The sequence below is a fragment of the Hemitrygon akajei genome, chromosome 22 (genome assembly GCF_048418815.1).
Source record: "Hemitrygon akajei chromosome 22, sHemAka1.3, whole genome shotgun sequence".
NCBI classification, from domain to species: Eukaryota; Metazoa; Chordata; class Chondrichthyes; order Myliobatiformes; family Dasyatidae; genus Hemitrygon; species Hemitrygon akajei.
In genome coordinates this window covers 48,121,698-48,145,962 of record NC_133145.1, presented here as the reverse complement: position 1 = coordinate 48,145,962, position 24,265 = coordinate 48,121,698, and the positions used below count along the sequence as shown (strand labels likewise).

General features: G+C 42.0%; 1 protein-coding gene across 2 annotated transcripts in view; it reads right to left on the bottom strand.

Annotated features, from left to right (window-relative positions):
• LOC140714717 (E3 ubiquitin-protein ligase rnf213-alpha-like) overlaps positions 1 to 24,265 on the bottom strand; it is a 175,757-nt gene that overhangs the window by 136,947 nt on the left and 14,545 nt on the right. For both annotated transcript variants that reach the window (XM_073026215.1, XM_073026217.1), the window contains exons 7-18: positions 23,836 to 23,998; positions 23,255 to 23,475; positions 21,425 to 21,587; positions 20,844 to 21,064; positions 19,792 to 19,954; positions 19,188 to 19,390; positions 17,633 to 17,765; positions 12,901 to 13,073; positions 8,803 to 8,888; positions 5,144 to 5,299; positions 3,593 to 3,756; positions 1,367 to 1,635 (exon numbers count right to left, since the gene is read on the bottom strand). In XM_073026215.1, the coding sequence (XP_072882316.1) occupies positions 1,367 to 1,635; positions 3,593 to 3,756; positions 5,144 to 5,299; positions 8,803 to 8,888; positions 12,901 to 13,073; positions 17,633 to 17,765; positions 19,188 to 19,390; positions 19,792 to 19,954; positions 20,844 to 21,064; positions 21,425 to 21,587; positions 23,255 to 23,475; positions 23,836 to 23,998 (2,115 nt within the window). The remainder of the gene's footprint in view (positions 1 to 1,366; positions 1,636 to 3,592; positions 3,757 to 5,143; positions 5,300 to 8,802; positions 8,889 to 12,900; positions 13,074 to 17,632; positions 17,766 to 19,187; positions 19,391 to 19,791; positions 19,955 to 20,843; positions 21,065 to 21,424; positions 21,588 to 23,254; positions 23,476 to 23,835; positions 23,999 to 24,265) is intronic.

Below are 24,265 nucleotides of genomic sequence, written 5' to 3'. Positions count from 1 at the left end.
TAGCTGACTCTCTGATCCAATTGAAGGCGCTGGGCTATAACACCACCCAAGAACATGGAGAGTTTCCCCAGGGAATTTGCTGTCCTCAAGTCATAACCTGGCCAACCAAGTTATCAGCAAATCCATCAACAAAATTATACAATAATGGTAAGTGACAAGTATTCCCCAGCAGCCTACCAACTGATACTGACTTCAAATTCCTGAAGACTCTATTGATCTAAACAACAGAAATTACATTTCAGTGACAAACAAGAGAAAACATGCAGATGCTGGAAATCCGAGCAACACACACAAGATGCTGGAGGAACTCGTGCTGGCCTGTATGACTGTTTTTTTCCCTGGATGCTACCTGGCTTGTTGAGTTCCTCCAGCATTTTGTGTGTGTTACATTTCAGAGTTAAGATAAGAATGACCGATTGTGACTACAGAAGACAACGGTCACTGAAGCTGCTCACCTAGCTTCTCTTGGGCCCTTTTAAAACAGGTGGAAACCTCCAACTGTAGCAGTGAGATAGAGGGCAGTGGACCATGGGAGAAAGGGGCACTAGAGGGGGGTGATGGACAGGTGAGGAGAAGGGGTAAGAGGGGAACCAAAATAGGGAATGGATGAGAGGGGGAGAAGGGGGAGAGAAATTATTGGAAGCCGGAGAAATTGAGGTTCATGCCATCAGGTTGGAGGGTTTAACCACAACAAATTCAAGTCTTCTGCAGCACAATTAAAAATTGACACATTTCTAACAATCTACTCGCACTTTTCCCTATCCAGGGAATTCAGACAGAATATGAGGTGTTGATCCTCCAAGCTGAGAATGGTCTCATCATGGGTGTAGAGGAGACCATGGACTGACATGTCAGAATGGGTACATGGATTGGAATTTAAAATGGTTGGCCACGGGAAAATGCTGCTTGTTGCAGAGTGAAGGTGCTCAACAAACCCCTTCTCTTCTCGTGTGTCTGTCACCTCCCTCTGATTCCTTCCTCCCTCCCTTTCTCCCATGGCCCACTCTCCTCTCCCTTCAGATTCCTTCTTCTTCAGCTCTTCACTATTCCCAGCTATCATCTCCTAGCTTCTCATTTCATCCCCCTTCCCCGCCCACCTACCTCCCTCCTCACCTGGCTTCACCTGTCTCCTTCTCGCTTGTGCTCCTTCTGTTATCTCACTTTCTTATTCTGGCTTCTTCTTCCACCCTTTCCAATCCAGATGAAGGGTCTCAGCCCGAAATGCTGACTCTTTATTCCCTTCCATAGATGCTGCCTGACCTGCTGAGTTCCTCCAGCATTTTGTGTGTGTTACTTTGGATTTCCAACATCATCAGAATTGCTTGTGTTTATTAGATCATTGTTGGTGCATAGTATGAATATTTACCTGTAATACATTAAAATGTACCCAGAAACCTGGGAAAAATACAAGATCTCTGCAGCAAAATTTAAAATGGCGGATTTGCAACTTAAATTCTTCAAACTTTTCCCTATCCAGGGAGCTCAGAGGTTCAAAAATTGCTTGCAACATTATTCTCTGTCCATCCTTTATAGACGACAAAATTCTTTCTTCAGATTGTCCAAATACAGTTTGTCTCAATGTATGAAAGAACGATGTCTGTTTAAGGTTCACGATGCCATCATACTGGTGCCATTCTTAAAATAAAAAAGTAAATGAATAACCTTGAGAAACAAAATGATTGAGAATACAAAACTTCAAAGTATGCTTCTGCTATATGACATCAATCATTTTATCTATTACAGATCTGTAAAAGATGTAAATGTATTTTAATTTTCAGAAAATAATCCTCAATCCTCAAGGATGGTAGGAGAACAGGCTCTTCGACCTACAGTACCAAATTAACCTATCCCATCATTTATGCATATCATCCATAAATATCTGTGTCACCGTGTCTCTGTAAATGCCAAAGTAAAAGCCAGATGTTACTGACTTCAAGTTAGAGAATACACAATATTGAAACTCTTCCCCCCTACAGAATGGAGAGATTAACTATCAATTGCCCTTGACAATTTCCCATGAGCAACAGTCCAACTAGATTCCCCAATTAAAGATCTTACAGGAACAATCTGCTCAAAGTTCTATACCACGTAAGGTTGAGAGATGTAGTGGAGAACAAAATTAGCTAACAGGAGGTGTGTTTATGAGCACTGTGTTCTCAGATGACACAGCTCAGCACATGAATTCATAAGTGCCTTGATTTAGGAAGGGCTACAAGGACAAGCCAGGAAACTATGGTTGGTGAGCTGAACATCAGAAGGGGGGATGTTACTGGTGGGGATTCTGAGAGACAGAATAAACCTGCATTTGGAAAGCAGGTGGGGAAACTCCAACTGCAGCAGTGGGATAGAGGAGAGGAGACCATGCGTGAAAGGGGCACCAGATGTAGGTGATACACAAAGATTGATTAGAAATAGTTGTGAAGGCTTTGTGCATGGGAAATAGTGCATCATGAGTTTTTTGAAGAGGTGACAAGAGAGTGTTGTTGAGATCAGGGAGGTAGATGGCCTTTGATAAAGTCCTGTTGGTCCAACATGTTTGATCACATGGGATCAAGAGTGAGTTAGCCAATTGATTACAAAATTGGCATGGTGGTAGGAATCAGATGGGTGGTAGTGGAGAGTTGTTTTCAGATTGGAGCCTTTGACCTGTGTTGTTCCACAGGTCCACTGTGGTTTGTCAATATATTAAATATTTTTAAAATTTGGATGAGAGTGTTGCTGGCATGTTTAGTAAGTATGTAGATGACACCAAAATTGGTGGTATAGTAGATAGTGAAGGAGGATAGCTACGGTTACAAAAGAATATTGATTAACTAGAGAGTGGGCCAAGAAATGACGGACAGAAGCTCGTTCAAACAAGTGTGAAATGTAGTAATTTGGCAAGTTAATTCAGGGTAGGACTTGAACAGTAAATGGCAGGTCCCTGGGAGGGTTGTAGAACAGAGAAATCATGGGGGTATGCTCTCTGAAAGTGATGACACAAGTATGAAGAAAGTATTCATCACTTTTGCTGAAGCCAGTCTTCTGCTAATTCACACCACATGATATGAAATAATAGGGAACTGTATATGCCTACCCCTCCAGCACTTAGTGCAAGTTGCTTGAGAATTTGTTGTAACAGTAGCTTGAAATGTGGAAATCTGCCCCCTTTGATTTCACTGGGCTCCAGTGTGGTCTCTTTGCAGGGTTTGAGTTTCTCAGCGCCATCCTGAATGCTTCTATGCACTTTGAGGGGATTTCCAGAAGTTTGTGGGGACCTTGCATTTTACCCAGGGGGCTTTTGGAACATTTTGAATTGCTTCCTGTGACAAGGTCACAGAGTGTGGCAACTGGTCTGTAGGAGCACTAGAAACTTTCACTTCATGCATGAATTTCAACCTTATAATTCCAAGAGCTCATGCAGCAGCTCAAAGCCACCATAATCCATGACAACCCCATCTTCAGAGAAAATATTAAAATCCTGTCATTTCTATTAGTGAACTGAACCTTCCTGAAAGACTAGTTGCCTGGTAATGATAGGATAGCACACACATTTCTTTTCACATTACATTTCAGACTCTGCAACAGAATCACAAATTTTGTTGTTTCTTACCATCTTCACGTAGATCAGGTGGTATCTTTAAAGTCCGTATAGCAATTTCTTCAAAGCTTCTATCTACTTTAGTTATAACATAACTATAATTAAAAGGTGTCGTCTTCCAATGAGGTTCCACAAATAAATAGCACTGCAGAAAATACCCATTTTTCTTGAGGTTCCTAAAAGATAAAGAGGAAATTATATGAATTGAAAACAAAATGACGACCACTGGGAACTTCAAATATCAGATGTTCTAGCTGAGGTGTCAAGGTGGGGAAGGTGTACAATGATAAAATATTTTGGATGAAGTCTGCAGCAATGGGTCTTGCATGTTTATCCTCAGGATTCCCTCCTTGATGATAATGTGGAAGTGGTGCAGGTGGGGGTGTGCAAAGAGGCAGTTGTGAGTCTTAATGAATAAGGGTGGCAAAGAATTGGTGCAGGTGGGATCAGGAGATTAGCGAGAGGTAAACTCCCTTGTGACTTCCACTAGGATATGGAAGTCACAAGGGAGAAGATTAGAAACATCGGAAGAAGATCGTGGGGAGGCAATTACTGAGGAGAGAACTTCAGGAAGGTGGGGCCAAAGCTGGGGTAGGGATGCAATGGGGAAGAGAGAATTAGCTGTAGGAAAATAAGGATTCTCAAGAAAATAACAGTGGAGGAAAGAAAATGGGCTGGGGAAAAGAGCGAGCAACTGGGAAGAGGACGAGGTGGGGATAGGAAGGCCATCAGAGGGTGTGCTGAGGAGTCTGACAGGAGGAAGGGAGGAGAACATTATGTGGTTAGACCAGTGAGAAGATAGACATTGGGACTAAAGCAAATAGAAGATTCACTGGAGCACAGAGAAGAGCCTTGATGGGTCATGGAGGGTATTAGAACAGAAGGGGAAGGAAATAGACTACAGTCAGAGGGCAGCATGCATTGCTGGGAAATAAGATGCAGGTGATCACTGAGAAGGTTAGCAGCATAACTTGGAAGCAAAGGAAATTACCTTACTGAAGAACAACCCATCATACTGAAATCATTACTACTAAGTTTCACCCAAGGATCATAGTGGGTTTGGGGTCTCGAAGTAACAACCCTCCAGGTAAGCCCTGCCATCCGTATTCACATTCCTACCAAAGATTTTCTCTTTTGACCCAGTCTTCCCCCACCCCACAACTAAAATGCAAACCCCATGTCCATAATCATTGGTCCATACCCCCACCCTACTCTCCATGTCCACGTATGATGCTTCTTCAATAAACATTCAGGCATTGAAAATTTTTCTCGGTGCTTACCTCTTGATCAAAGTCTACTGCAATTTACTTACTAACAAGCATGATTTGTTGGATCATGGCAGTGGATCAAGTCAAAGAACACTACGGAACTGAAATAGGCCCTTTGGCCCACAACGTTGTGCCACAATAATCAAATTAGTAACCAAAAATATTAGTTAAGATAACAAGGGATGCCTTTCTCTTTCTCAGATAATCCAGTTCATCAAACATAAAGTCATGCCAAGTACCTGGAAACTAGTACAAACCCGACTGGAGTGTTCAGGGCATTGATGTTTCAACTTACCGGCTAAATAAAACTCCAAGTTTTTCAAATCCATCTTTAAACTGTATAAAAACTTCGTCATTTCTTGGGTTAAAATGAACTTCGTTTGGAATTATAATATAGCTATAAATAGTGAATGTGTATGGTGCAACTGGAATAGGCCGAGCTGTGGATTGGCTACAAAGAAAAAACAAAACCAGTCTATTAACATTAAGATAAAGTCTGCAGTTTGTTTTATACTCTTATCTTAAACATTTGAGAACTCTTTCTCACCAAGATTTACTTGTATTTTTACTTTGCGATACAGCACTGCAATCGGCCCATCTAACCCAATGTGCCTGTGCCACTCAACCACACCCATGTGACCAATTAACCTATTAGCTTATTCTTCTTTGGAATGCAGGAGGAAACCAGAGCACCTGGAAGAAGGCCACATATTCACTGGGAGAACATACCAACTCCTTACAGAACCTGGGTTGCTGATTCCATAATAGAGTTAATGCTAAGTACCTATGGCCCGTTATGCTACTGGTGTTTAGCGCACCAGTGAAGGTCCTCCAACTCTGGCGGTGTTCACACTTCCCTCATTGCGTGGGAATGAGGGAAGATTCCTCATCTTCCTCTGAAGTCTCACTATTGTCAGTCATGCAAGTCCCAGGTGGAGACTCAGGATTACCATTGCACTCAGATGCAGAAGGATTCTTTATGGCTGTTTCTGTAACAATTTAGTTTTACCAGTCAGGGTTGTTAGCCCTGAGCTGAACCTTCAAACCCGGAGGACCAACGGACTACTCATAGTCTGGCCTCTAACATTTGACCTGTTTGGCACGGGCGACCCTACAAAGAGCTAAAACTTAAAGCTCTGACTTCAGCCAACATACCTCTCCGGGTCATTGAGGCACGCAAGCCTCCAAGCCAGGACAAGGCTGCGGTCATCTTGGAGAAAACCACAGCACTGCCCTTTTAATAACTTGATTACATTATCAAGAAAGATCACTGACACCTCTCATTTCTAAGGAGGCTGAAGAGAGCTGGACCATGCACATGAATACACCCATCCTTCTACTGATGCGCAGCAGAGAGAATCTTAACATGGTGCATCACTGTATGGTACAGAAACTGCACTGCGGCAGATGGGAAGGCTCTACAACAGGTAGTCACAACTGCCCAATGCACCACTGTCACCAGCCTACTTGCTATTAAGGACATGCATCTATAGAAAGGTGCTGCTAAAAAGGCAGCACTATCATGAAGGATCCCACCCATCCTGCTCCTGGACTGTCTGTCCCATTCCCATCAGGGAGGAGGCTACATAACATCCACGCCAGGACAACCAGGCTCAAAAACAGTTCCTTTCCCCAAGCAGTAAGGCTGATCAACACCCCCACTTACTAACCTAGCCACCACACCCCCCACCAGCACTACTTTAACATTTGCTGTCAGTTACCTCATGCACAGACACTCGTTTGCTTAGCCTCAATTTGTGGACATACAATCACTCGATGTATATAAGCTATTTTATGAAGTTTTATTTATTGTCTTTTTTATTATTGTTCTCTTTATTTTATTGTGCTTTTTGTGCTGCATTGAATCCAGAGTAATAACTATTTTGTTCTTTACACATGCATGCTGGAAATGACATTAAACAATCTTGAATCTGGCAAGATGTAAAAATGCATTGGTATAACGTCATTATCAAAAATTCTGATGAACTGCTGACTACCATATGAAGATTACAGGGCAATTATAAATGAGCAAGAAGCGCTCCCATTTAAGTTCGTCACTCTTAACTGAAACCAACCTCAACCAAAAAAAGAACGATATGTAATTTTAAAAGCCAATCTTTAAAATTAACTGACTCAATATTAAATATAGTTTAGAGAATTCCTAATTTCGGGAATAACGTTCCGATTATTTATAAGAACACCTCTTGAATCCTCTGTTTTTGCATTCAGGTCAAGGTGCTTATAGTGATCACCAAAACAAAATGTTGGATTGACAGCAGCTCCTCTTTCTGTTACCTGTGCAAAACAAAGACTAAGTATGTACAAAGTACTTGTTTTGTCTTCTTTCTTCATTTTCAAGTTAGAAAAGTTGAGTAAAAGAAATGTTCAGTTGTGAAGAAGGGAATAGAAGTGTTTGTATTTCTTTGACTCCTTTCATACACTTTTTGAGCATCTCAGAGTGTTTTGAAAGGAAATAACTGTTTTTAAAAGTGTACCACTGTTCTAAATGTAGAGAGTATGGCAGCTAATCAAGAAACACTTAGCTCCCACAAATGGCAATCCAAAATGACCGTATAGTCCAATTTTATAATTTTGGTTGGAAGAAAATATTGCCTGGTCCCAAGGTATAATTTCCATGCACTTCCCGAATACAATGATGGGATTCCTCACTTTTACACTGAGCTTCAGATAAACGTCCCATCTGAAACATTGTTTTCGATAAAAGTACAAGTTCCAAAACAAATTCAGTTGTCTACAGAGTTAATCCATACTGCGTTAACTCCTCAAATGTGAAGTGAGTAATTGCCTAACTTATCTCAAATTTCCACCGACTCCATTCAAGAAGAATTTTGAGTATAATTTGCAAGGAAAGGGGAGTGGGGGGCAGTGGGCCCACTGCAAGTCAAAACTTGCAGGAAAGGTTTATCCAGATCCTGCTGAACTTTGGGTCCTGAGTTACAACAGAGGTTGTGTAGACTTGGACTTTATTCCCTAGAAAGTACAGTTGGTGACAGAGGTGGTGACCTCAGAGGGGTATTTAAGATCACGAGGGGCATAGACAGGGTGAAAACATGTAGTCCATGGAGAGGGTGCTAAATACAAGAGGGCATAGGTTTAAGATCAGAGGTGAGAAATTTCAAAGGGACATCAGAGACAGCTTCTTCACGAACAGGGTGATGCATACTTGGAATGAGCTGCCAGAAATAGTGGTTCAAGTGGGCAGATCAGCAACATTTAAAAGCCATCTAGGTATGCACATGGATAAGAAAGGTTTAGACCAAATGCAGACAGATGGGATTACCTCACTGTAGGCATGGACGAGTCAGGCCAAAGGGCCTGTTTCCATGCAGTATGACTCTGACCAATAGGAAGGTGAAGAGCAATGCAGCAAGTGTCTGAGATGAGTACCAAGAGATGAGGTTGGTCAACCTGAACAAACTTGAGACAACAGCAGGCAATAGTGCAGGATTCATGACCGCATGTGCAAGTTGGGATATAGGTCAAGAGAGAACCAAGAAGTGAGTGAGAGAAGATTTGATGTTCTGATTGACATTGAGAGGCAAGGGTGAAACAAGTCAGAATGAACAGATAGAACACAGACAGGAGCACAGGAGCTAGTGAGCAGAGTAGGGTGGGAGAGCTCAGGAAAGGGATCACATGGGCTGGACCAAATGAAAGACCAGTATTCAAACACACATGGAGGAATAAAGGAAGTTTCTGAATACGTTTGAGTCCTGTTCACTTAATATTCTTGGGCAGGAGAGACCAATGGGAGACAACAAATTAATTATCTGTTCTGATTTTTAAACACAAAATAAGAACTCCTGCTTTTGCCACAGTCAGATAAATGCATTTTATTTCCTGCAGTACAGCACCTTTCACTGAAGATTAACACAATGGTAATACTATTTATTCTAGCTTACAAAAGACACTTCGGGAAAACACCAGACTCACTTCAGTTTGTTCGATTGTGGCATGTCTTGGCTTGTGGAGCTTGATTCTGGAATGTTTGCATTTTTCTCATTTGATTTTCTTTCACCCTATGAAAATAATGTCCAAAATAATTTCTCTGTTTCACTTTTTCATTCAGAAATACATAAACGAATGTATAGAAATATTACATTATTTGTACTTCACAGCTATGTGGCTATAACAGTTTAATATATCATTTAGATTTATTTTAAGAACCTCCGATTTCAAATCGAGTTAATTAACGCAGTGCAGTTTCCCTGGGAAAATTATGGATATAATACATATTTATCATCTATTCCTGCTAGATAGTCCCATTTCTAGATAGGGAAAGATGCAGTACAACACGAGGAAAAAACTTGCTATTTCAGTTTAGGCTTATTTTACATAATCCATTGTGTTGGCACGTGGCCAAGTGGTTAAGGCGTTGGTCTAGTGATCTGAAGGTTGCTAGTTTGAGCCTCACTTAAGGCAGCGTGTTGTGTCCTTGAGCAAGGCACTTAACCACACATTGCTCTGCGACGATACCGGTGACAAGCTGTGTTGGCCCTTGCCCTTCCCTTGGACAACATCTGTGGCATAGAGAGGGGAGACTTACAGCATGAGCAACTGCCGGTCTCCCATACAACCCTGCCCAGGCCTGCACCCTGGAAACCTCCCAAGGCTCAAATCCGTGGTCTCTCGAGACTAACGGATGCCTAACATTATCCATCATAACAAATTTCATCCTGAGATAAGTCAAATACGTTTGTTTTATAGAGGAACAACTTTGAATAATTTTCCAATAGCAAATTTCCGTCAGGTGATAAAACTGACTACTTTAGAAACTTTGAGCATATTTCACAATGAGAGATGGAGAAAGAAAAAAAACACTGATGCTGCAAAGGGACCTAAATTTGTTAATCTGATCAATTTAATATGGCAATTAAAGAATGAAATAAGTGAAAGTAAAGATGGATAATTCACAAAGATGTGTTAACAAAAGGTGAGAAAGTTACTGATACATTTTCCTGATTCTCTAGAGCTCTTTGGTTAAAGTGACTTATTTGAGCTGGATGTCTGTAATTAGTGGAGTTCTGCCGGGACCTGTGCTGGGACCTCTGCTGTTGGAAATGTACACAAATAACCTGGATGAAAATGTAGATGGGTGGGTTAGTAAATTTGTGGATGATATCAAGATTGGTGGAGTTGTGGATAGTATAGAAGACAGTCAAAGAATATAACATGATATAGATCAGTTGAAGATATGGGCAGAGAAATGGCAGATGGAGTTTAACACAGATAAACGTGAGGTGTTGTACCTTGGTAGGGAAAATGCAAGGAGACGGTACACTGTTAAAGGCAAGGCATTGCTGAGCAGAGATCTTGGGACCCAAGTTCATTGCCCCTTGAAAGAGGCTACACAGGTCGATAAGGGGGTTAAGAAGGCTTATGGAATGCTTGCTTTTATTAATTGAGACACTGTATTAAGAAAACAGGAGGTTATACTGCAACTTCATAAAACTCTGGTTAGGCCACATCTGGAGTATTGCGTATAGCTCTGGTTGCCTCACCAGATGTTGAGATTTGGAGAGGATGCAGAAGAGGTTCACCAAGATGCTGCCTGGTTCAGAGGGCATTATGTTATCATGAGGGGCCGGATAAACTTAGGTTAATTTCTCTGGCACGTCGGAGGCTAAGAGGAGATCTGATAGAGCATTAAAAGATACTGAGAGGGATAGATAGAATGGACAGAGAGCATCCATTTCCCACGGTTGAAACCTTCAAGACCACAGGGCATACATTGAAGCTGAGAGGCGGTAGGTTCAAGGGGGGATGTGAGGGGCAAGTTTTTTTACTCAGATAGTCGCGGATGCCTGTAATGTGCTGCCTAGTGTGGTGGCAGAGGCAAATATATTAGAGGCTTTTAAGAGATGTTTAGATTGGCACATGGATATAAGGAAGATGGAGGGATATGGATATGGTGTAGGTGGGAGACATTCAGCACAACATTGTGGGCTGAATGGCCTGTTCCTATGCAGCACTCTGCTATGTTCTCTAGACTCATGAACCTCCAGCACCTCCATTTCCATTTCAAGGGAATTACTTCTAACTGGTCTGCCCATAATTATCAATTTGAAACCAATTTCAAATAAAGACTCCTGTTCCTTCTGCCACTTACAGAGTTCATGAAGAATTTCCCCATGGCCCTCTTCTTGCTCATTAAAATGTTGCTCCTTGACATCATCAGCAGTTACTGGGTCAGCGTCAATGTTCTCACTGATAAGATAGGGCTCCAATTCTACGTGTACAATTCTCTCTACGGTACTGTTCACTGATTTCACTTGAGTGAGCCGCAACCTCCTTCATTGGTAAGACTGAAGATATTGTCTTTGGACCCTGAACCAAACTCTTCACTATCTCCCCAGATCAGCAACTTAGGCCAGACTGGACAATTTATTATTTAGCTACTCTATTTGAAATGAGGCTTATGTTTCCAACCCCAAACCATTTCCTAAACATCTCTCACCTCTACCCACTTCCTGTTGATGCCCAGACTCAACTATTTCAATGCAATTCCACCATTCTCTTTTCTGCTTAAACTTCAGTTTATCTAAAAATCGGTAGCTAAAATTTGTGCTCAGTGACCATCGTCGACTCCCAGCACATTAATTTTAAGTATATCAAATTTAAAGACTGATCTTTAGGAGGTGTCTGTTTGTGTCTTCACTCTTGCCCTTAATGCTCTTTGAAACACCTGTAGCTCTGGCCTATTGCAGCTCCTTACATTGTCAGAATCCACATTACTCTGCTGAAACACTCCATCACCTTATCTGCGACCACAGTCTTTGACGTACTCCCTACATCAGCAATAGGTAGCAAGTTACATTTCTATGGAGAAATTATTAGTTCCTTTTTACACTTTCTTTTTCCTGTTGTTGCATTTTAAATTAAGTGCAAGAAGAATGACTATTCTAATATCAAAAGAATTTAGAAAAATTAAGGCTCATTTATGAATTATTTTAAATACCAATATTTTCTAATTTGCTACTTTGTAATTTACTGGAGTCAAAAGGATTAACAGATATGTTTTGTAAATTGAAATTCCCTTGAACTCATAAGACACAGGAGCAGAATTAGGCCATTTGCCCCATCAAGTCTGCTCTGCCAGTCCATCATGGTTAAATTACTTTCCCTCTTAGCCTGACTTCTCCCTGTAACCTTTTGATACCATTTCTAATCAAGAACCTATCAACTTCTGCTTTAAATATTCCAAATGACCTGACCTCCACAACTATCTGTGGCAATGAATTCCATAGATTTGCCATCCTCTCACTAAAGAAATTCCTCCTCATCTCTGTTCTAGACGGATGTCCCTCTATTCTGAGGCTCTGTCTTCTGGTCATAAAACTCCCCCATAGGAAAATTCTTCACCACATCGACTTGTTTTAGGCCGTTCAATATTCAATAGATTTCAATGAGATGCCCCTCATTCTTCCAAACTCCAGTGAGCACTGGCCCAAAGCCGTCAAATGCTCTTCACGTGTTAACCCTTTCATTACTGGCACGTCCCTTCTGGACGCCGCGCACACGCAGTTTCTCTCTGGCAAAAGTAATACCAAGCAGGCCAATGGCACACTTGACAAACAACAAACATAACACAAATAAACATCTGTGTACAGTATTAACTTTAATAAACTTAACTGCTTTCCTCTGTATGTGTTTGTGTGTGCTACTGGCATACTGGTTATAGCAAGTGTATACAACGTAAGTGTGCCTGTCATGTATGGAAAGTGCTTTCTATACTACGGGCTTGCATTCAAGATGCCATTCAGTCAAATTTGGCACCAAATGATAAGATTGTTATTTGGATATTAAAACGTACGTGCACGTTAATTCAAGGTTGTGAAATTATTGCGGTGCTGCCTAAGGCCAGTGACTGAGCCCACTCTCACACTCGATACTGTCTAGAAAAACATTACTTCTTGTAATTCATTACAGGCTAGGTAGGCTTGGAGCCGAGTGCTAGTGGGAACTGGAATGAGGATGAGGAAGAGTTTGAGATTTGAAAGATTTAAGAAAACTTGCGATAACTCGCCGCACCTCCGATGTACTTTCGGTGCCCCTGCCGCCTTCTGCGCAACTATCCGCAGAAGAAATCGCTTCCTTGGAATCATCTTGCAGCTCAGCTCCATTTTGGTTTTTACCGGGCGCTGCCTGTTTTTCCTCTGTGGTGCGGTCTGGTTCAGCAACAGCTTCTCCTGTTTCGTTATTATCTGCAACGTGCAAACATCACACTGTAAGCATCGTTTGTAACCCCTTCTTCCTGCGCCTTGTGACAGCAACCTTGCTGTCTCTTTTACATTTGCCTGCTTTTTCTTTATGAGGCCAAGTTGCTAGCTCGACGCTCAACCCAGCACAGATGGAGAGCGTGCAGGGAGCTGAGCCGGCTGGATTCGAACCCCGGCACTCCTCGCCTCGAAGTCTGGTGAGGGTGCCACTGCACCACTGGCTGGCGATACTGTAAGCGGAGGACAGAATATTTGAAGACTAATTTAAAACTAAAGACTCCTTTAGAGAAAACACCAGTGCCAAATGACTTGAAGGGAACGTGAGCAAGTTTTACTCTACCCACAAACATAGAGAGTGGTGGGGATAGGGATTAAGCTTTCCAGAGGAAATGGTAGTGGCAGATACAATTTGGTCTGATACATGACTAGGACAAGTTTAAATGGGCCAAGTGCAGTCAAATGGAATTAGTGCAAATGGGCACCGTTAAGATGAGATGGACAAAAGGGCCCATTTCCATGCTGCACGAATCACAGATCTAATACCCACACCTATTTTTCCTGTAACAATTGAACTTTGAAAGAATTCTGTCCTGTTTTAATTTGCGTTCATCCCCTGTTCAAGTTCATCACATTGAGAACTTAGACTGAGTACTTTATATTGCCATTCAGCCTGACGTAGGTTTTGTTTTTCTGTCATAGTTTTGGAACATGATAACGACAATTTATCAGTCATAGAGCACTGCAGGCTCATCTGGAAACAGTGTTTCTGGCTAATCCCATCAACCCGCATCTGGACCATAGCCCTCCATACCCCTCCCATCCATGTACTTATCCAAACTTGTCTTAATTGCTGAAATCAAACCTAAACTCGACACTTCCATTGGCAGCCTGATTCACATTTGCACCACCCTCTGAGTGAAGAAGATCCCCCTCAGATTTCCCTTCAATATTTCATCTTTCACCTTTAACCTATGACCTCTAGTCTCATCCAACCTCAGTGGAAAAGGCCTGCTTACACTTACCCTATCTACAGTGCACCCCTCAATTTTGTAAACCCCTATCAAATCTCCCCTCATTGCTCCAGGGCAGAGGGTCAATCTTTCTCATTATCTCAGGATCTCAAGTCCTGGCAACATCCTTGAAAATCTTCTCCAAACTCTTTCAAACTAATTGATACCAGTCCTGCAGGTAGGTGACCAGAATTGAACTCAATAATCCAAATATGGTCTCAACGATGTGTTATACAATTTTAATTACAATAGAAAAGGATGTAAAGATCCTTGTCTCATAAAAAAACTCACAAAAGATGAATAAAAGCACTACAAATTCTGGTAAAACTAGACAGAAAAGAAAATACAAGAACACTTGGTGAAAAGTGGCAGCAACTGTGGATACAAAACAAAGTTAATGTTTCAGCTAAACAATCTTTGTAAACTCATTAAAAAGCTTGTTGAGAAGGGGACACCATGGAAAAAACAAAGAGAGTGTCTCCGACTGAGAGGAAACCAAGAGAGAATTGATGACACACATTTGGGTTCAACGAAGAGAAGATGTTGAAGGCTTTCTAATGCCACTTAATCTGTTTGGAGGTGGTGTACATAGGGCAGAAATGGTGCTGGGGGGGGGATGTAAGGCATAATTTATGAGATACAGAACACAACAACTGCTGGAGATCTAAATGGAAGGAAAATGCACAGCAACCCCAGCAGATCAGGGAGCAACTGTGGAGTGAGTGAGAAAAACAAAGCAAATTACATCTGAACTAGCCAGGACTGGAAAGCTTTTCCAGCATCTTGCGAATGACGCAACAATGGTTGACTTTATCAAGAATGATAATGAGATGGAGTACAGAGAGGAAGTGGAGCCATTGGTGGATTAATGTGAGAAGAACAACCTAAGCCTGAATGTGGAGAAGACAAAGGAAATCATCGTGGACCTCAGGACGGTGCAGACAAACCATTCCCCTCTCTCTGCGAATACATGGCTCCTCTGTAGAGAGTTACGCGCACCAAGTTCCTGGGAGTTCACATCATGGAAGACCTCACCTCATCCCTTAATATCACCTGAACAAGAGGGCACAGCAGCGCCTCCACTTCGTAAGAAGACTGAAGCTAGCAAGGCTCCCCCCCCCCACCCCCATCTTAAATGCATTTTACAGGAGCGCCATTAGGAGTGTCCTTACAAGTTCCAGCTCCATCTGGTATGGGAACAGTGAAGCATTGGACCAGAAGGATCATAAGGGACTCCCTACCATCCATCACAGATATTTATCAGGAGTGGCTGCATATCCAGGGTCCTTAGCATTAGGGATCCCACCCATCCATCCAGCGTCCTCTTTGACTTTCTACCATCAGGCTGAGGACTCCGATGCATGAGAACAGGAATGGTCAGGATGAGAAACAGGATCCCAATAGGCTTCTGAACTCCCAGCCACATCGTATTCGAAGCGTCACTGGTTAATCTGGTCTGTACCGTACAATATTTCATATTAACGCACTTTGGTTTGTTATATATGTGTGATTCATCTGTAGATTTTATCCTTACCTTCATAAGTTATTGTGTGTTATGTGCTTTACACCCTGGTTCAAAGAAACATTATTTTGTTTCTATGTGCATTAAATACATATAAGTAGTTAAATGACAATAAAGTTGACTTGAATTCAGGCTTCGGTGGTTGTAGCCCAACGTAATGATGAAGGAACCATACAGCATAGTCACACTGTTGTTAGAGTGGGGACCTTACACTGAGCAATGTTACTCTATACTCTACTCCCATTCCTACTTGTTCCCCTTCAGCTCTAAGGCAGGTGCAAATCGCTGTAAAGTGATATTTTTTGAAAAGTGCTTTAGCAACCTAAACTTGTGAAATACTTAGGCCAGGTATTAAAAGGGAAGCAACAACCCCTGAAAGCAGCAACGCCCTAAACGAACAGTTTTTATCGTAATCCTTAATTTGGCATTAGCACAATACACTGACTGCTACACAGATACCCTGTGCCAGGTTTCTGTGTTCCTGAGGTAGTGCAAATTTCAACGACGCTGCTTTCTAAACGCAAGTACTTTTTGCCAGGGCCATGGCTGATTTCTGAACGAATATTTACTTATACACAAGGTACAGACATTGCCCTGCTGTTTCAAGAGGAAGCTGTGATGCCAGTTCTGGTAAGAACAGCGGTTCTCCTTTCCTGACAGATGCCTGTGAAATAGATTACTGCACCCCTTACATCATCATGCTCATTTCATGGCTAATGTTGCTCAACTTTTTTTTTAAAATTTGGATTTGCTTCCTTACTTGAATTTAAGTTTGCCAGCTGGCATGGCGGAATTTGAATCCATCTCTCGGTAAACAGCCCATTTCTCTGCGTACTCATCCTGTAAGCTGACCACACTCTACCCTGAGGATTAGCTTTACTTGTCAAATGAACATACAAACATCCAGTCTGCATCAATGACCCACATGGTGCGAGAGTGTGCTGGGGCAGGTCCGCAAGCGTCACCTTGCTTGTGAGCATCGTACCCTCAATGTGCGTCTTTATTCTTGGAATGTAGGAGGAAACTGGAGCACCCGGAGGAAACCTGCGGAGTCACAGGCAGAACGTACAGTACAAGCCCCTTGCAGACAGCAGCAAGAATTGAACCCAGATTAGCCATCACTGGCACTGTAAAGCATTGTGCTAATAGGTATGCCATTGTGCCACCCTGTCGGCTTGGGTGTCACAAAAAAGCCATCTGTTCACTCCCAATTTATCCTATGACCTAAAAAGCTTCTTTACACCATGGTAACGTATCCTCGTACAGACTAACGTAGCAGCTGCACATCTGGGTAACATTGCAGTTGTGTACGTGCATGCTCTCAAATCCTGGTGAAGTCGTCGGGGCACCGTCATGACAAGCTTTTTGCACCGATCTTTTTGGTGATTGCTCATCGTCTTGGGCATCTGAAACCTGGCGGAGCCCATCCCTCTCCAGGTTTTTGGAGCCGGCTGGATTCGAACTCGGGAGCCTTCGCTCCGAAGTCCGGCGCTGACGCCACTACGCCACCATCTGGCTGTTAGCACAATGCTAATGTAGATTGGAGCATTCTCGAGTTGGGTGTTTGATTCCGGTGCCATTCTTTAAGGAGTCTCTGTCGTCCTCCCCACTGAATGTGTGGGCTTTCTTTGGCGCCTCCAGTTTCCTCCCGCAATCCAAAGATATACCAGATAGGTTAATCAGTCATTGTAAATTGTCCTGAGATTAGGTTAGGGTTAATTGGATTTGTTGGGGGTTGCTGGGGTAGCATGGCTCAAAGGGCCAAATGGTCTACTCTTTACTGTATTTAAAGCTGAAAATAACATGCCGTTGTGGCTGCACATCAAACTGTTTCTGCTCCAGCAGTAGGTGAAAAATACCTCAATTCTACTATATTGTTAATTCGGCATAAGGTTGAACCAAAGTTCAAATTCTAACCTGTCACATCAAAAACTCATTTTGACCATGAATCCTGCTCAAAGAAAACTTCCCTTTTCACGCTTAAAAGCAACATGTAAATATCTGAGCATTACCTGCAGCAGAATGGTCAGGTCGAACGGAGGCATGGGGCTCCACTGAATCTTCAGCCTGCAATTCCATCTTCTTGGCAGTACCTTTAGGCTGCTGAACCGAGTTATTTTTCTCATTTCTCTGTCCGCATTTATTCTGCAAAACAACCCAGTGTGGATAAATGAGCAATCTAACTCAGGGAATGAACTGTTTGATGATGTATGCTATAAATGGATTTTACTTCTTAAAAGATAAGAAATATTAGATTGCACTATTCCAATTTAGAAGTACCCAAGTAGAAAATATGAGAATATAAACAAATTGAGAAACTTTTACACAAAACTGTTGAAAACTACAAGTCATTTTCAATGTAGGATCTGGGCCAAAAAGACACCAGCAAATTTATAATTAAAATATGTTTGTGGTTTTGTTTTGTGAAAACCTTTTGTTTCACATGAAGGCAGCAATTAGACCTGATGAAGGGTCTCAGCCTGAAACGTCGACTGTTTACTCTTTTCCACAGATGCTGCCTGGTCTGCTGAGTTCCTCCGGCAGTTTGTGTGTGTTGACATGCAAATTCAAACTGAATCCAGTGACACAATTTTGACGGAAGAAGGTGCCATCTCCAGTATTGAACTAACATACAGCATTTCCCCTTTTGGCCACCTGATCTAGATGCTTCAGGTGTAGTTGACAAGAGTACAAATGGCACCATTTTTCAGTGTGGTCTGATGTACTGTATGTGAGATTTGATTTCCACTGGCGGGTGGGAAAGGTAAATGGCTGAAGAGGAAGGAAGATAGGAGAGCGGAGTGGGCTATAGGAGAAAGGGAAGGATGAGTGGAACCAGTGGGAGGTGATAGCCAGTAAGACAAGGTAAAAGGCCAAAGTGGGGAATAGAACAGGGGAGGGGAGGGAGATTTTGTTTTTGGCCAGAAGGAGAAATCACTATTCATGCCATCAGGTTGGAGGCTACCCAGACAGAATATAAGGTGTTGCCCCCTTCACCCTGAAGGTAACCTCATCTTCGCACAGGGGGAGACCATGGATTGACATGGTCCATGGGAATGGGAATCAGAATGAAAATGTTTGGCCAAAGGGAAGTTATGCTTTTGGCAGATGGAGTGGATCAATTCCATTCAACTTCAACCTTCCTTCGAAGTATTATCAGGAACATTTTGTAATCATATCCTCCAGGCATATAAGCATTTGAAAAGTTAGAAGTTGGCTGTGCTGCTAGATTTCAAATCATCCTGTAGGACTCTGATATAATTTCTCAATGCACAGTAAATTGAGCGATTCAGTTCTGATGCAGGGTCTCAGCATGAATCATTTACTATTTATTCCTTCCATAGATACTGCCTGACTTGCTGTGCTCCTCCAGCATTTTGTGTGTTTACAACATCTCCTGTGTCTATGATTCTCAATCTAAATCATTTGTTTATGATTATCTTAGTGGCAGTATTAACAATTTTAAAATAACACTTTTGTGATGAAGAAAATGCAGTGCAACTATGCTCTCATATCAGATTGTTGATCCTGAATAGCTTATCGTAGCATTGGATCTTCCATACATACCCTTTTTCCTTCTCCTGTGACAGGATCAGTGCTGGTGGCGGTCTCCTTTTGGGAAGATGAACACTTGTCGTTACCAGTAAGTGCAGGTTGTGCTTTGCCTTCCAATCCATCAGCACCCTTCTCCCCACCCTGGCTTGTGGGTTCAGCACCAGATACTTTGCATGTTTTCTGGGTACCAGGGACGTTCTGCTCCACTGGATGAACTTATCAAAATTCAACACAACAGAAAACAGGAAATTAAGTTGAGGAACTTATATTCTCTCCATCAAACTTACTCCATTGCGAGTTAACATAGAACCTAAAGTCTACATGTTTGTTCTTGCTGCACTTGGACAACAAAAAAAAATTATTATTACAATGAACACATTAGAGAATATACTGCATGCCCACCACAGCACTTGTTCCTTCAAGTGACTAATGCAAGCCATTTATATAAACATGAAGCAGTGTATTCACCTCTGTTTCCAGTATTTTTGGCATTGTTCATTTACAAACAACACTGTTTTATCGTCAGACCTAATCTGGATATTAAGCATAGCCAATGTCCCTTCACTGCAAATTGCCCAATATCTTGCATTTCTTAAAAATAATCTGTGTCCTCTACCTTCAGTGATTTGTCCAGGATTATCGACTTTATTTTGGTTAATTACAGCCTCATTTTTGGCAGAGTCCACAGAGGATGTTTTCTCGGGCAAACAAGGCAAATTTTGCAACACATCAGAAGGTTTATCATTTCCATTTTTCTTTCCATTCTTCCTCTTGCGTTGCTGCATCACAGAATAAAAAACCCATCAGCACTTGCATCTCACTGTTCTGTTACAAAATATGAAACAGCACTATACCTGTGTCATGCAGCAACAGACCATTCCAATAGACTGGTGCTATAAGGGACAGAGCTACACTCACCAACAGATCCTAACCAATGTTTCCTCTAAGGTGTGTGCGTGGGCTCCAAGTGGTCTTTCCTGGACATTCCTCCAGGTGTGTGGGACATTCAGAGCACATAACGACCCCATTGTCCTCCTTGACTCACTTCTCCCAACTAACCCTGTTGTCCACAACACTTTTTTTTTCAGAAAAATCCTCTCAGTGGTCAATTTGTCCACTCTCATCAGAGAATTAGTCTTTGATATTCACATCTGAAGTGTTCTTTCCTGGACATTTCTCTGAGTCGGAGCTGAGCCCATAATGACTGCATTCCCCATTGTCCTCCTTGGCTCATTCCCCCAACTAACCCTGTTGATATCTATCTTCTCACTTCAGAAGAGAAGCACTCTATTCCACCTGTGCATTTCATTTCCCCCTACTCTTACGAACTGTTCAACCTACTCCAAACCAGCATAACATCTCTCGCCAAACTCACCTCATTCAGCCTCTATCTCCTTCACCACAGTCCCAGACAGACTTGAAAAGTGGAACGTTGATTGTTCCACTGCCAGACACTCTAGACTCTAAATTATGCAGAACTAATATAATTACTTACCGTAATAAATAATACTTCATTGCCCTCTGCTAACATTTTGGGCACTTTAACAGCTTAAAATAACACTTTTGCTATGAGAACTATGTGAAAATATTTAGATCAAGGTTCTTACCCACTGCCATTCTTTCCAGTCTTTGATTCCAGAATATCTCATTCTGTTATTCCATACATACCCTCTTTGATCGCTTGCTTTCCACGATGTTAGTGTTGTTGGCAGTCTCCTTTTGGGAAGATGAGCACTCATTATCAGCAAGTGCAGCTCTTTTCTGGCCATCCAATCCACCGACACTCTTCTCCCCACCTTGGCTGGTGGGTTCAGCACCAGATACTCTGCATGCTTTCTGAACGTCAGGCATGTTCTGCTCCGCTGGATGAGCCTGAACATTTAACACACCTGAAAACAGAAAATCAAGTTGAGGAATCTCGGCTCAGTCCATCAATATTTATCCATTGCATGTTAACATCGGACCGAACGTCTATGTGCTTGTATCTGGTGTTCTTGGACAACAGAGTAGAGACATCAGGAAATACTGTTGCACTGAACATGCTAGAGAATATGCTAGACACCCACCACAACACTTGTTCCTTTAAAAGACTAATTCAGGTAATTTGAAGCAGTGTATTCACCTATATTTCCAATACTTTTAACGTTGCTTGTTCATCAGACCCAATTTGGATGTTAAGCATGACCAACTTCCTTCACTGTAAATTTCCCAGTAACTTGCATTTCTTAAAAATAATTTCAGATGTCTACCTTCTGTGGTTTGCTCAGGATTATTGACTTCATTTTGGTTACTTGCAGCCTCAGCTTTGGAGGAATCTATGGACGATGTTTTCTCAGGTGAACGGGGTGATTTTGGCCACACCTCAGAAGGTTCATCGTTTCCACTTCTCTTTCTATTCTTCCTCTTGCGTTTCTGCATCACAAAATAAAACAGCCCATCGTCTCACTGTTCTGCAGCACAATATAAAACTGCACTGTACCGATGTGTCACACAATGACAAACCATTCCAATACCCCAGTGTTTTAACGGACAGAACTATACTTACCGGTAGATTCTAATGTCAGACATGGACTGAGAGTACTACACTCCAGTATTACACAATGTTAGACCAGGGCTATCCAAATCTCTACCCGTTCTACGTGGAATCTACAGAATTACAAGATGTGATGTTGGACTGGGTGGGTCGATGCACATTTTGGATTGGTATTCTTCCTTCTGATGTTTGAGCATGATATCAATGCTCTAGTCTTGGAGACCTTCAGCCAGAATCCTCTGCAGATTCCACAAGGGGGTCAGACTTCTCAGTTTAGGCAGTTTTCAACAAACCTATGCCTTTCCTGACCTCCTTGACAACTTTAGCTTGAAACCACAGATAAAGCTGTTACAGACTTCAAGACACCACTTCACAGCCCGATACCTCAGATCACCTTGACCAGACTGAGAGATCACATGGGCTTACTGCAGAGGAGTTTTGCACAAACCATGATTCAAAACTAACATCTTTAATTGCATCACAGAATGTTTTTGCATTCTCAAAATTTGAGCTCCAGAACGATTTAATCTTACAACATTACAAATGCAAAATATCTGTTTTCTCCAGAATTCTAGCCCTGTATCGAAGCATCTGAACTTTGGTTCAGAAAAACTTATCCCTCTTGTTCCTCGGTCTCCATCACCACGGACCCACTGCTGGAACCATTATTCATTCAGAGTAATATGAAACAGAATAAGAGGAGGAGTCAGACCATCAGCCACTTCATCCACTCCACCAATCAGTAAGATTAAGGCTGATCAAATGCCAAGACACTTCCTGCTCCCTCCCTATACCCCAGCTCCCTTTTGGTTTAAATGCTTTCAATCTTCATTTCCAGGCACGCAATGACACTACGTCCACAAATGACTGAGGTAGAAACTTGCAAAAAGTTGTTATATTTATGAAAAGAAATTCCTCCTCATTTCAGTCTTAAAAGGTAACTATGTTTTCTCCAATTATCTTTCAGAAAAATCCTCTCAGTAGTCAATTTGTCAATTCTCATCAGAATATTAGTCTCTGATCTTCACATCACACCTGAAGTGTTCTTTCCTGGACATTTCTCCGGTCTGAGCTGAGCCCATAATGATCATATTCCCCATTGTCTTCCTTGACTCATTCCCCCAACTAACCCTGTTGGTATCTATCTTCTCACTTCAGAAGAGAAGCACTCTATTCCACCTGTGCATTTCATTTCCCCCTACTCTTACGAACTGTTCAACCTACTCCAAACCAGCATAACATCTCTCGCCAAACTCACCTCATTCAGCCTCTATCTCCTTCACCACAGTCCCAGACAGACTTGAAAAGTGGAACGTTGATTGTTCCACTTCCAGACACTCTAGACTCTAAATTATGCAGAACTAATATAATTACTTAATAAATATTACTTCATTGCCCTCTGCTAACATTTTGGGCACTTTAACAGCTTAAAATAACACTTTTGCTATGAGAACTATGTGAAAATATTTAGATCAAGGTTCTTATCCACTGCCATTCTTTCCAGTCTTTGATTCCAGAATATCTCATTCTGTTATTCCATACATACCCTCTTTGATCGCTTGCTTTCCACGATGTTAGTGTTGTTGGCAGTCTCCTTTTGGGAAGATGAGCACTCATTATCAGCAAGTGCAGCTCTTTTCTGGCCATCCAATCCACCGACACTCTTCTCCCCTCCTTGGCTGGTGGGTTCAGCACCAGATACTCTGCATGCTTTCTGAACGTCAGGCATGTTCTGCTCCGCTGGATGAGCCTGAACATTTAACACACCTGAAAACAGAAAATCAAGTTGAGGAATCTCGGCTCAGTCCATCAATATTTATCCATTGCATGTTAACATCGGACCGAACGTCTATGTGCTTGTATCTGGTGTTCTTGGACAACAGAGTAGAGACATCAGGAAATACTGTTGCACTGAACATGCTAGAGAATATGCTAGACACCCACCACAACACTTGTTCCTTTAAAAGACTAATTCAGGTAATTTGAAGCAGTGTATTCACCTATATTTCCAATACTTTTAACGTTGCTTGTTCATCAGACCCAATTTGGATGTTAAGCATGACCAACTTCCTTCACTGTAAATTTCCCAGTAACTTGCATTTCTTAAAAATAATTTCAGATGTCTACCTTCTGTGGTTTGCTCAGGATTATTGACTTCATTTTGGTTACTTGCAGCCTCAGCTTTGGAGGAATCTATGGACGATGTTTTCTCAGGTGAACGGGGTGATTTTGGCCACACCTCAGAAGGTTCATCGTTTCCACTTCTCTTTCTATTCTTCCTCTTGCGTTTCTGCATCACAAAATAAAACAGCCCATCGTCTCACTGTTCTGCAGTACAATATAAAACTGCACTGTACCGATGTGTCACACAATGACAAACCATTCCAATACCCCAGTGTTTTAACGGACAGAACTATACTTACCGGTAGATTCTAATGTCAGACATGGACTGAGAGTACTACACTCCAGTATTACACAATGTTAGACCAGGGCTATCCAAATCTCTACCCGTTCTACGTGGAATCTACAGAATTACAAGATGTGATGTTGGACTGGG